The 12,213-nt window shown below is 44.7% G+C and overlaps 1 protein-coding gene across 1 annotated transcript in view; it reads right to left on the reverse strand.

Annotated features, from left to right (window-relative positions):
• ABCA1 (ATP binding cassette subfamily A member 1) overlaps positions 1 to 12,213 on the reverse strand; it is a 128,391-nt gene that overhangs the window by 13,699 nt on the left and 102,479 nt on the right. The window contains exons 31-39 of the mRNA XM_069476646.1: positions 10,418 to 10,607; positions 9,433 to 9,527; positions 8,297 to 8,329; positions 7,069 to 7,174; positions 6,142 to 6,216; positions 5,456 to 5,625; positions 4,031 to 4,208; positions 1,286 to 1,401; positions 1,032 to 1,176 (exon numbers count right to left, since the gene is read on the reverse strand). Coding sequence (XP_069332747.1) covers positions 1,032 to 1,176; positions 1,286 to 1,401; positions 4,031 to 4,208; positions 5,456 to 5,625; positions 6,142 to 6,216; positions 7,069 to 7,174; positions 8,297 to 8,329; positions 9,433 to 9,527; positions 10,418 to 10,607 — 1,108 coding nt within the window. The remainder of the gene's footprint in view (positions 1 to 1,031; positions 1,177 to 1,285; positions 1,402 to 4,030; positions 4,209 to 5,455; positions 5,626 to 6,141; positions 6,217 to 7,068; positions 7,175 to 8,296; positions 8,330 to 9,432; positions 9,528 to 10,417; positions 10,608 to 12,213) is intronic.

The following is a 12,213-nucleotide window of genomic DNA, read 5'->3' on the forward strand; positions in this document are numbered from 1 at the left end:
GGAAGAAAAGCATGTACATAGGAAATTACTATATAACTGGATGTGTGTTGTCTTAGAGGCATGAACTCAAGGCTCTGACATCACAGGGAAAAGAGAGAGCACCTACCCTAAGGAAGGTATGAAAAGCTTCATATTTGAGCTAAATCTTGAAAGGTAAGGGAGCTACTTCCGGGCCCTGCGATAGAAGAAGGGCAATTCAAGCCAGGCCTACAGGACTATGTTGGGTATAAGGGACAAGTCAGCTGAAGCTTACAGGACATAGGGAAAGGGTGTGATGGGAACTGGCCAGAAAGGGCTGTGTACCTGGGAAAGGCCTTGTGTGCTACACTAAGGTGTCTGGACACAGGCAATGACAACAGGAATGGAGAGGCAGCCTGTTTCAGACATCTGTAAGAACTGATGGCGTGACATGTCAAACATGGGAAATAAGCAATAGCGAAGCTAGGACGACTCTAAGAGAGCCAGAGTGGGCAACTGAGTGAATGGTAATGCCACTGAGTGTGACATGGACGGCAGGAGAAATACCAGCTTCTGAGGGCAAAGAGGATTAGGACACATACAACTTGGGGTATCTATCTAAATGGAGCCATCCACTGGACAAGTAAGAATGGGAGACTGGAGTTCCAGGGAACATTCAAGGCCAAAGGCACAGATCTGAAAGATAACAATAAAAGGCACCAAGAGAGGTGGTAGAAAAAGCCTTGGGATTGAATGGCATCGCCCAGAGCTGGTGTCTAAAGTGGAAAGCAAAGGTAACAGAGGACCAAGTCTTGGGAATAGCAACACTGAAACAAACAGAAAGAAGATAAAAGAACTTGTCAAAAGAAACTAAAAAGCTTGACCAAAGAAATACAAGGCTCAGCAGGAGAGAAAGGTCCTACACCTTCCTGGGAAGACAGAGTCTGAAAAAGGACAGAGCGGTCAGCGGTGTCAACGCCACAGACAAGTGAAAAAAGATCACTATTAAACACTGTTCTCTGGCTCCCAGAGATGCTCATCCCAGCAAGAGGTGTCCTTTCTGCAGAACTCACATTGTTGGTGAAGAGCTCCAGCACAAAGGTGGCCACACTGCCATTGATGCCAATGAAAAGGTTCACACTGGTGAGCACCACGTAGGCTGTGCTGGGGATCTTGAACACGAAGGAGGCTGGGTACATAAGTGGTGTGATCGACCACCTGGCGAGGCACAAAGATAAATGTCCATGGGGAGTCCTTTGCCCTCCCTCTGACACTGTGCACCAAATGCGTTACCCGCTGTGAGATTTCCCACCCAGAGGTGTCTTACCCGTACAGTAAAAGTAGAAGGGCCAGCACAGGCAGGTTGGTGGAGGACACATAGGACTTCTGCTGGAAGCAGATGAAGATGATAATGACCAGCGTGGCAGGGACCACATAATTGCACTAAAAGTGAAAACAAGGAAATAAAGTTCACCCCTAAGTCAAATACACAACACATCCCAAGTCCTCGACGTCATCGGACAAGGAAGGGCAGATAAACATACCGGAGAGTAACTTTGAATTAATGAAGCCATATAACCTATTAATCAAAATACCAGACAATACATTTTGACAAGCATTTTACCCTTGGCTGATTTTATAAACTGCATGCCCTTTCCGTCTTTCCAGTAGCTAAGCCAAGGTGTCACGCTCAGTAAACCTACTGAACGATGGACTCCTAGTCAGAGTAATTTCAATTTCACAGGCGGCAAATAAGCTTCCACTCTTCCTCTCGAAGATGATTGTGTCTGTTTCATCATTAATGCTATATTATAGTCTGACCGAGTTCAATCTCACATGTAATCTATTTATGAGGTAAGCGCTCATAAAATGAATGTCAGAATTGTTTCATCACACCGAGAATAATTTTAAAGTCTTCCCTGACAGGGCATCAAGCAGTAAAATGCAGAAATAAAGACTTGACCATAGGATAATTATGAGAATTCATGGCTGGCAGAGCAAAGCGCAGGCAGGGAGGTGACAGTGAGCCTGAGAGCTGTTAGAACTGCAGCTTCAGACCACAGGGCTCCGCCTCAGTCCCATCCTATTTGATGTGTTTATCAACAACTTAGATGAAGACAGGCTTACAGCAAATTTCAGGGGCTCTAAAGCAGGGAGGGACAGATAATACATAGGAAGATAAGTGATGTCCCTGAGTTCCGGGCCGTGATCTTTCATCTCTGAATCCTCTATGCCTGGCGTGGTCAGACACAGTGAGCACTCATTCTGTGTTTACTGGCTGGAGTAATTACAGAATCAAGATAAAACAAAAACGAAATAAATGGACACTAAACAAGATGTAGTTTCACAGGGATAAAAGTAAAGTTCAGGTTCAAGAAAAGTCAAATGCATCAGTACAGAGAGATAGAGACCCGATTTAACAATCATTTGTGTGAAATGGCAGTTTTCGTTCACCACGAGGTTGCCAGTAAGACAGTGTTACTTCCCAAATGCAAAACCCTTGTGCTGTAGTAACAGGAGTGTGGAATAAAGATCAACTCCCTCTAGGCTCGTAACTATTCAGACCACAGCCTGAACACAAGGTTAATTCTAGACTTTCGCTTTTCAAAAGGGACAGAAATATGAAGCATGGCCATAGAAAGACAATCAGATCAGAACAGTGACAAGTCGAATCAGCACAGTCACTAATTGGTATAATCAGCACATACATCATCATCATCATCTCCACCACCATCATTCACATTTGTACCATGTTTTAGAGATCACAAAGCATGTTCTCATATGTCATCTTGTCTGGGGAAGACTTCGGTTAAATATGAGTTAGAGAGTTAGCTTTAAATATCCGGGGGCTGGGCTGGCACGGTGGCTAACACTTGTAACCCCAGCACTCTGGGAGGCCTAGGCGGGAGGATTGCTTGAGGTCAGGATTTCGAGACCAGCCTGAACAAGAGCAATACCCTGTCTCTACTAAAAATAGGAAACAATTAGCTGGGCATGGTGGCGCATGCCTGTAGTCCTCGCTACTAGGCAGGCTGAGGCAGGAGGATCACTTGAGCCCAGGAATTTGAGGTTGCTGTGAGCCAGGCTGATGCCACGGCACTTTAGACCAGGCAACAGAGCTAGACTGCCTCAAAAAAAAAAAATACATATATATATACACATACATATATATATATATATATATATATATAAAATACATACACATATATAAATATAAATATAGATATCCAAGGGCTGTCCAGTGGGAGAATTAGATTTGCTCTGTGTGGCTTATAATTAATGGAAGTTATAGGGAGATGTCTTTCAACTGCACTTTGTAATAATTAGAACTTCAGAATTCTTTGAAGTCCTCCACATTGGTCCAAACAGAAGCAATGTATTACAGCCAATACAAAAAAAACATATTTGCAATGGATAGATAAGCTGCTGATAAATGTATAGAGCTTTCAAGTGACAGATGGCTCTCCTAGAAAGGCAAAGAACATCCTGACTCTGGAGGTTAAAACCCATTAGAGAAGTTAAAGGTGCTGACTTGGTGTTTGACGAAAATCCTTCTATCTCTCTGATTTTTACTTAGGAACTTAGGTGGTAGTGGTGTTAATTTAATCAGTATATGCAGATTTTTCCCTCTGTGTAACATTAGCTCTAGTACCAAATGCCACGAAAGTGATCAACTGCCCCTGCCTTTTCCTTTTTCATACATCTTTATTTTATTTATTTTTTTTATTTCATCTTATTGTTATGGGGGATACAGAATTGCAAGTTACATACGTTACCCATGTACCGCCTTTCCCCCCAAGTCAGAGCTCCAGGCGTGTCCGTTCCCCAGGTAGTGCGCGTTGCACCCATCATGTAGGTATATGTCCCTCCCCCTCCACCTCCCCCTTCCCGAGTCAGCACCTTCAAGTGTTACCATTCCCCAAACAGTGTGCAATGCACTCATTGCTTTTTCATACATCTTTAGATGAGCTGGAACATTCCCTGGTGAGAGCCAGGACTCTTTCTTCCCTGTCCATTCCAATCCATGGACCTGATGGACATTTATAAAGAAACAGCAGGCCTGTGTCCTTACCATGTCCCAGACAAAATTGGAGAGCCAATAGATGACAGGCTTCACTCCACTGATGAACTGCAGGTGCTTCGCTTTGCTGACCCGCTCCTGGATCAGGAACACGACAAAGCTGGCTGGGACGAAGGACATTGCAAAGATGACGCAGATGGACACAAGGACGTCCACTGATGTGGTCATCCTGGAAAGAAAAAAGCAGTGAGGATCTGAGGGATCTCTGATGCAGCTGGGGCTCAATCGATGAGGACATGGAGAGAGAGACACACACACACACACACACACACACATTCACACACCCAAGGCACAACCCAGGGAAAAACTTCTGCTCACCAGATACATTTTGTTCATGGTTGAGATGATACTTTTTAAGTAAAAAAAAAAAAAAAACCTGACAATTCAAATGCAAAACTGATTTTACTAGGATCAAAAAGAGTCCACTGACATAATAAGACTAATGAGGAAGCCTGAGAGTAGCCTAATGATATCACTTTGGTCCATTGTTCTTGATGTTGTAAGAGCAATAGGTTGTAAATTTTCATACACAAAGGCCAAGTGTGGCCAGAAAACTAAATAAGAGCAGAAACACTAGTGTACAACTACTCAAATAATTTTTTCTGGCTATAAACTTGAAAACAACTCCACGTAGCACAGCGATCTAACACACGCAAAAATTCTATTAGATCCTTATAAGAACAGTCTTACAGGCCCATTACATGGGGTCTTGATATCAAGATCCTAGTGTCCTATGTTGATATTCTATAGGAGTGAAGCAGGAACAATATCTGCCATGCTTCATATGCAGGAAAAGGATCTAACGTGTGTTGAATATCAACTCTGTTGGGTGCTAGACTTAACAATTTACATGATTTGCCTCATTTATCATCATATATCTAGAAAGGAGACCAGATTCAAACCCAGATCTCTGATTCCAAAGGCCACACACTTTAAACTAGCTCATAATTGGCTTTAAACTTCTCTCTCTCACACACACAGCTTAATTCAGGAATTAAAGATACAAGTTAATAAAAGCACATTGCACCAAGTTTAAAACAGTGGTTTTAAAACAAATGAAACTAATTTTTCATTAAACATTTGTATTAATAGCAAGATGAAGTATTTTAGGATTTTATTAGCAATTTTTTAACTCACTTTATATGAATTCACTAAATGTAATGATTTTATATGAATTCACTAAGTGTAATGATTTGTATATATCAGTGCCATTGCTCTTTGCAGTCAAGAAGCCCTGCCAGCCAATTCGTAAACTTATCTTTTCTGCCCAGAGCTTGGATCAACGCAGACGTACCATAACATAACTGTCTCTGCAGCTGTTATCCTACAGTCAGCTTCCTATTTCTTCCCCCTGCTCCACGATCCCAACTCCCTCTCCTCTCCCCACCCCATCCATTAAGACACAGCTACACTTACAGAGCCACCTCTGAGAGCTGCTGCTTGGTGAGATTGAGGGGGTGATTGAAAGCAGTAATCCCATATCGGCTAGGATTCTCTCCCTTCTGCAGGTTGGCCCGGAGAATGGCATTGTTGATGACATTCAGGAAAGAGCTGATGGCATGCCAGCCCTTGTTATTGAACCACACCTGAAATAAAACAGATACATGGTAACGCCCCCAAACCCTGCTTGCAAAGGTAGGTGCACATCACAAAACATGAACGTAAACTTAAGAAATTCCAGCCACATACCAAGACAAAACACTATAATCACAGAACATGGCAAAGCAGTGACAGCACACAGGATACACTGGCCGCTGACCGTGTGGCCAGGCAGTGCGGTGAGGACCTTACATATCTTTAACTCACTTAGGTCTCACAACAGTTGGGAGACAGCCGTGATTACTGTCTCCATTTTATAGATGAGGGAACTGAGGCTCAGAGAGGTGAAGTAACTAAGTCAAGATCACAGTGGTTCACCTGGTATGTCTGGTGGCAAAGCAAATTCTCTTAATCACCATACTGTCCTGCCTCGCTGGCAGAGTTAAGTTTGCTCTTTTCTGTTCTGCATGCCCCTCTCAACTTTACCATGAGCTCAAAGGACTTCAGGGAACATAAGGATGACTATTCACCGAGAAGCTACTGGAACTCAGATGGTGATTTACCTTGACATTATTTTTGGTGTCCAGTCCTGTCATAAACCTTCCCAAGTTGCTGAGAAATCGATCTGCAGAACTGTCCTGTAAACAACAGAAACCTGCCTCAGTTGAGACCGTTCACACAGGTGAAGGGTGACAGTAAGTCTGGACAACAGGGCCACCCTGTGAAGAGCAATACCACTACCACCTCGTTCACTGAAATTAAATTTGAAGCCCTCAAACGAAGGGCTCCTTAGAACCAAGTGACCAGAAACCTACAGCACTGATGCTGCCACGATGCCACCAGTCTAGAAGGAATTGCGCAGAAACACTGTGACTCCAGGCCCCAAGAATCTAACGTCTGGCTATCACCACGTGGTGGGGCTTTGAAGGCGTATTCCCCTGACATCATCAAGGAGCCACGACCACACTCCAGGTGCAGATGAGTCAGACGCGTGGGCCTGTCCCTCAAAAGCAGGGCTGTAGTCTGTCTCTAGGACTGTTGCTGCTGTCCAAAATCCCAGAGTCCATGTCATCCAACCCCTTGATTCTCACTTAAAAACGGGAATACAGAGATTTGAAGTGAGCATTCATCAGGGCCTAAGGACCGGCCTGCCAGCTTAAAAAAGAAAATGATTCATTTCCTGCTTAGCCAGTGATTGTTTGCAAAAAGTATGTTTTAAACCCAGTTTATTTACCCACTGGCTATATTTGTAAACTAAGTTGTTCTGAGAGCTTTTAAATCTCTGAATTTGTTTTGGATCTGTACTTTCAAATATACACTGAGTAGTGCAGTCTGGTCCAGCTCAGATCACTAAATGCCAATGATAGCTTTGCATTCAAACGTGTGCAGAATAATGAGCTGCTACGTGATCAGATTTACCTGCCAAATACTCCCATGTCCCAACAGCTCTGAGGACATTTTTCTGACATGTCTTACGACGGATACTGTACCTTGGCCAGTCTCAAGTGTTTCTTCACTTGCTTGATGGCATCATTAACTTCTTGACTCGGAGGAAGTGCTTGAGAATTACTGACACCCAGGGAAAACCCGCCATACCTAAAAAAAAAAAAAACAGCCTGACATCAAAACCCAGACAGTGTGGTGCACAGTATCACTCGGCAGCAGACACCGTGGAAGTGTGTATGAGCTTCACTGAGGCAAATTCCCATTCAAAGTGGGGCCCAAGTTTGACTCGGGGAAGTTACACCTTGGCCTTTTCTAATGGATTCTGGCATTCTCTCTCTTAACTCTTGTGGTTCCTGCTCAGCGGAGAGGACTTGGCCTGATGACATACACACAGTTAGACGATTGAACATTGAGGAAAGAATAGTCATTCATCTCATAGATGCTCCTCCTACCCTGGTGGTTCAGGCCTGAGCTTGGGTCTGGAGGCAAGCAGATGGGGGTCAGTGCAGGTGTGAGGGACACTGCCCAGCGGAGGCCAGATAGGGCTTATAGACAGGCCTTGGCTCTTTCCTAGCATGAGGGCCACTACAGGGGCCTGCATCTGGTCTGCCCAGAGTTCCAGGGGTCCTGGGCCTTGGCGAAAAGGCAAGAAGGAAAAGTGGGAATCGGTAACAGAGAGCTTTTGGGGTCCCCTGTGGCAGCCACATCAGCTATCTCAATTTCCATGATATATAAATTGGCCTCAAGGATTCTTCAAAACCCAAAGGTATAAATGGGTTAAAATACAGGGAAAATAGATGATGCTGATGCCTCTTATTTCCTCTAAGACCTTCTTAGTCCCATGCTAACTGCCTAAAAAATTGTCTTTGAGTTCCTAGGAACCCTTGGGAATCTGGCTGGTGGAGGGGGAGTGTAACTAGGATAGGCAGTCCCCTCATAACATTGTATTTACTTGAAATCCCTAGAGACCCTTGAGAGCTTTCTCAGTCTCCTCAAGGAAATCAGTGTGCCAGATATTTCAGAGGCCTCTGCAGTGGCCACTGGGCACTGAGCAGAGATGTTCTAGGCAAAGCTACAGAGCAAGTCTAACCCAAGTCTCTTGTGCTTCTGCAGGGCCTCTGTGCCTCCGACAGTGAGGCAGCACCCAAGAGTGTGTGAGTGACAACGTCCAAACCAACGACTGCCCTCGAGGCAAGATACACCTGCCTCAAAACCATTCTCCTGAGCTAGAGGTACAGGAAAAACTGAAGGCACAGAAGGAGATCAACTTACCTAAACTCATTCACCCACATCTTGTTCTTTAAGCTGCAGAAAGTAAAGACAAAGAAACCAAAAGTCAGTTCAAAGAAAGCATCGATCCTACTCCTGATGATGCAAAAGGAGCAAACATGTACCTGAAGATAAAAGAAAGGGACAGAAATAACCCTATGATCAGGCTGGTGTTACCGCGTTGTGCCAATGGGAAGGGGCCCATTCTCAGCATGTCTTTTCTTCTCTCCATTCTGAAAACCCCTTTACTTATATGAGAATCATAGCCTAGATTTTAAAGTCACTGTCTAGACCAATAGGTGACGGAACTAGAAGCTTTTTCAACTCAAAGTTATACTTCTGTTGTAGATGACATGTGGAGAGGTTATGTCTCTTTCTTGGAAACTCATGGTCATTATCATTCCAGTACATGCTTGTCATTTAAAGTCACCAAGAGCTCCTAACACAGAAAGCCAACTGACTGAACCGATGGGAAGGAAACCATCCTTCAATATCATGCTTCCAACTAAGCATTCAATATCATGCTTCCATGCACAGGAAGCTACAAGGCTGTTCCAAGGTCATAGCCAAGGCAGGCTGCTAAGTCTTCCCACAACTCTCTCCATGACATCACATAGTACCATGGAGTATCCATGGGAGCGTACCCAAGACAATTTACATATATGATTTCACTTAATTTTAACAAACTTATATGGGCAACATTAATATCACATCTTATTTTATTTATTTGTTTATTTTTTAGAAAGGGCCCAGGCTGGCCTTGAACTCCTGGCCTCAGTGTCCCAAAGTGCTGGGATTACAGGTCTAAGCCACCACGCCCGGCCTAATACCACATTTCATACAAACTAAGGCTTTAGAAGGATAACTGGTTGCCCTGGTCAAGCAACTAGTAAGTGGCAGAATTTGAAATTGAATCCAGAGTTATTTTTACTCTAGATGAGGCTGCCTCAGCCTTTAAGATGACAACTGAATGTTCACAATCCCTCTCATCCTAGTTTGGGATAATATCCTAAGCTCCCCTTAGACACCATCAAGCCATAATCTGGCATTTCCCCCACTGCTCCAGTCTACTGTGGATAGGCCTGTAATTCCTCTAATCAGTAATGATAAAGCAGGGGCCAAGTTTAGTAAATAGTCACCTTTTCGCTATGATCTGCACATATGTCTTCACCAGGTAATCCGAAATGTTTCTTCCAGTCAGGTTCTGAAGGGTGTCTGCAGTGTTCTGTTTTCTCTGTCACCACAAAAAAAACCAAGCACGTGGGTGTTTATAGACAAGAACTGGGGCAGAAAACAAATCAAGGCCAACAGTGACCATGCCCCTCCGGCATGTACCACAGTGGGACCAGAACCTTGACCATGGGGCCCAGGCACTGCCCTCAGCCACCCAGCACCAATGTCGGGCTCATCCTGCCCTCGGCACCTGTCATGCACTTATGCCAAGCCAAGGTCTTCCCCAGGAATTTATTCTGAACATCTAAACAATAAACAATGAGATGTAGTTCTTCATAGTCCCAAGAGATTTTTAGGGAACAGCATCATTAACTATGCCTAGTGAATTCTTTTGTTCATTGGAGTTACACTGATGACTAGATTAGCTGTTATTTTAAAGAGTAGTAAGTAACCAGGACTTCTTTTGGCTCTCACCCATTTAAAATAGCTTGTGCTCACCCTGCAACCTGACGGGGCAGCAGAGAGCCATCACGAGCAAGTCTCTTCCTGGAACTGCTCTCAGAAAAAAATGGCCCAGGACCTCTCCCCAAACTCACAGTCCCAGAGAATGTCATAGTTTACAAGACCCTAGGAAGATTTCTTGTCCAGCCTCCCTAATTCAGAGGTGAGGAAACGGGCCCGGGGAGTTAAAGTGGTCTGAAGAAGGCCACCAGCTTATTTGTAACAGAGCCAGGGCCGGAAGCCAGGCCTGTCACAGTCTGGGTCGTGACATCACCACTGTGGGACAGGCATAGGCACAATGTGGAACATGCTTTTCCCTATGGCAAGAAGTAAGGCCTGGGCTGAAACAGACCTTCCTCACATGACATCTCATTCATTCCTGCTCCAAACAGGAGCTCCCAGCCCACCCTGCATCCCCACCTCCTCAGTTATCCCCTGAGAGTAACTCACTTGCGGAGGAGGCAGCCCCCCTGCCCCTGCGGGACACACAGGCAGCATCTTCTTGATCTTGTCACTGCTACACTGGCAGGCGGGCGAGGGGTTCTGCATCGTCCAGTTCCCATTTTGGAAGAGCTCCGTGATGGTCTGGGGAACTGGGGCAGTGGTCCACTCCTCCTCCCCTGCCAAGCAGGGCTTGTCTCTGCAAAGGGAGGACATCAAAAGGAGGATCACCAGAGAGGGCCTGGCCTTTCCTGCTGCCTTGCAAGCACAGGATTCTTCTGTAACAGCTGCAAACATGCATCTATTCCCTCACCATATAGGAAGGATGAGCATGGCCTCATTTGATTGCTTGATCCCACAACAGCCTTGTATTATTTATTTTATATATTATTTTATAGATAAGGAAAATGGAACGCAAAGAGGCCCTACATGCTAATATACTGAACTCCATTCAATCCAATCAACCAATATTTGTTCACACAACAAATATCCATTGAGCAACTACCATGTGGCAGACACCGTTGTGCAGATTTGAGGGTTTAGTGTGGATAAGACAAAGTACCTGCCTTCATGGAGTTTGCAGGGAGCTAAACAAATAAACAGTTAAGTCATATAATCTTAGATGGCCCAAAACAAAGCAAAATAAAGGGAGAGTGACTGGGGAGAATGGACCTCCTGAAAAGATAATATTTCAGCCAAAACATAAGCAATGGCAGAAAGCAAGCTAGGCAACGATTTGGTGAGAAGAACATTCCAAGCAGAACCAATGGAAAGTGCAGGTACAAAGAAAGGCCCCAGGAAGAAATGAGTTTCTATGTTTGAGGAACAGCAGGAAGGCAGCAGAGGCCTGGTGAGATAAGCTAAGGGGAGGAGGGATGATAAATAAGGGGAGAGGGAGGGAGAGGCCAGATGATGCAGGCCTGGGAAGGAGTCTGGGTCTTACACTCAACATGCTGAAAATCGAGTGGAGCGTGGCAGGATCCAATTTATGTTCTCAAATGGGTAGAGAATTCGGGGGGAGAATGGGGTGAGAGTGCTTGATACGTGAAGAGCTAGGTTGTCCGCAACCATAAAGGAGACAAAACACAAGACCTTCATCCCCGACTTGAGCTCGGAATTACCGTGAGAACATCAGCAAGTCCCTTGCCCTCTCAGGGCTTATTTTTTTCCACTGGTAAAATAAAAGTATAAATTCTAGTGACCTACTTTCAGAATTCTACAATTCAAAGTAGAGCCAGTCTTTATATTAATATCTATGTATTAAAAACTCAAATGAATGGTTTTTCAGACTGATCTCTGGTTCTCTCTTTAAAGCACCTTAAGTAAATGGCAAAGTCAAACCAAGACACGATGTTCACCTGAAGCTCACACTCTTTTAAAAGCTTCAAAAGAGGATTGGCTGAGAAAAACTGAAATACTACGGAGAATTGTCCCCGTCAAATGTCCTTCAGTTCTACCCGCTTTTGCAAAACCTAAAATTTGAATTTCAGTACGAGTTCCCAGGATGGAGCTGCTTCCTTCAGACTGTCTCCAACAGATGGCCAGGGGCACTCAGACTCGAAGTGTGCAGCCCCTGATGTGAGGGGCCATGCCCCTTCTGTCTCTGCAGGCTGGCTCTCAGCCAGTTCTAGCTCCTATAGAGCCCTCCTCCGGTGGCGTCCATACAGTTCAGCTGGCCAGCAGTGAATCCAGATAATCATATTATCATCCTATCTCATTCTTCTCTCTTTCCTGTACAACCTTCATGTGGAAAACCAAAGATCTTGTGAAATCCGGGCTGGCTGGATCTGTGTCCTTCTCCATCC

Source organism: Eulemur rufifrons, chromosome 7 (assembly GCF_041146395.1).
Source record: "Eulemur rufifrons isolate Redbay chromosome 7, OSU_ERuf_1, whole genome shotgun sequence".
Taxonomy (NCBI): Eukaryota; Metazoa; Chordata; class Mammalia; order Primates; family Lemuridae; genus Eulemur; species Eulemur rufifrons.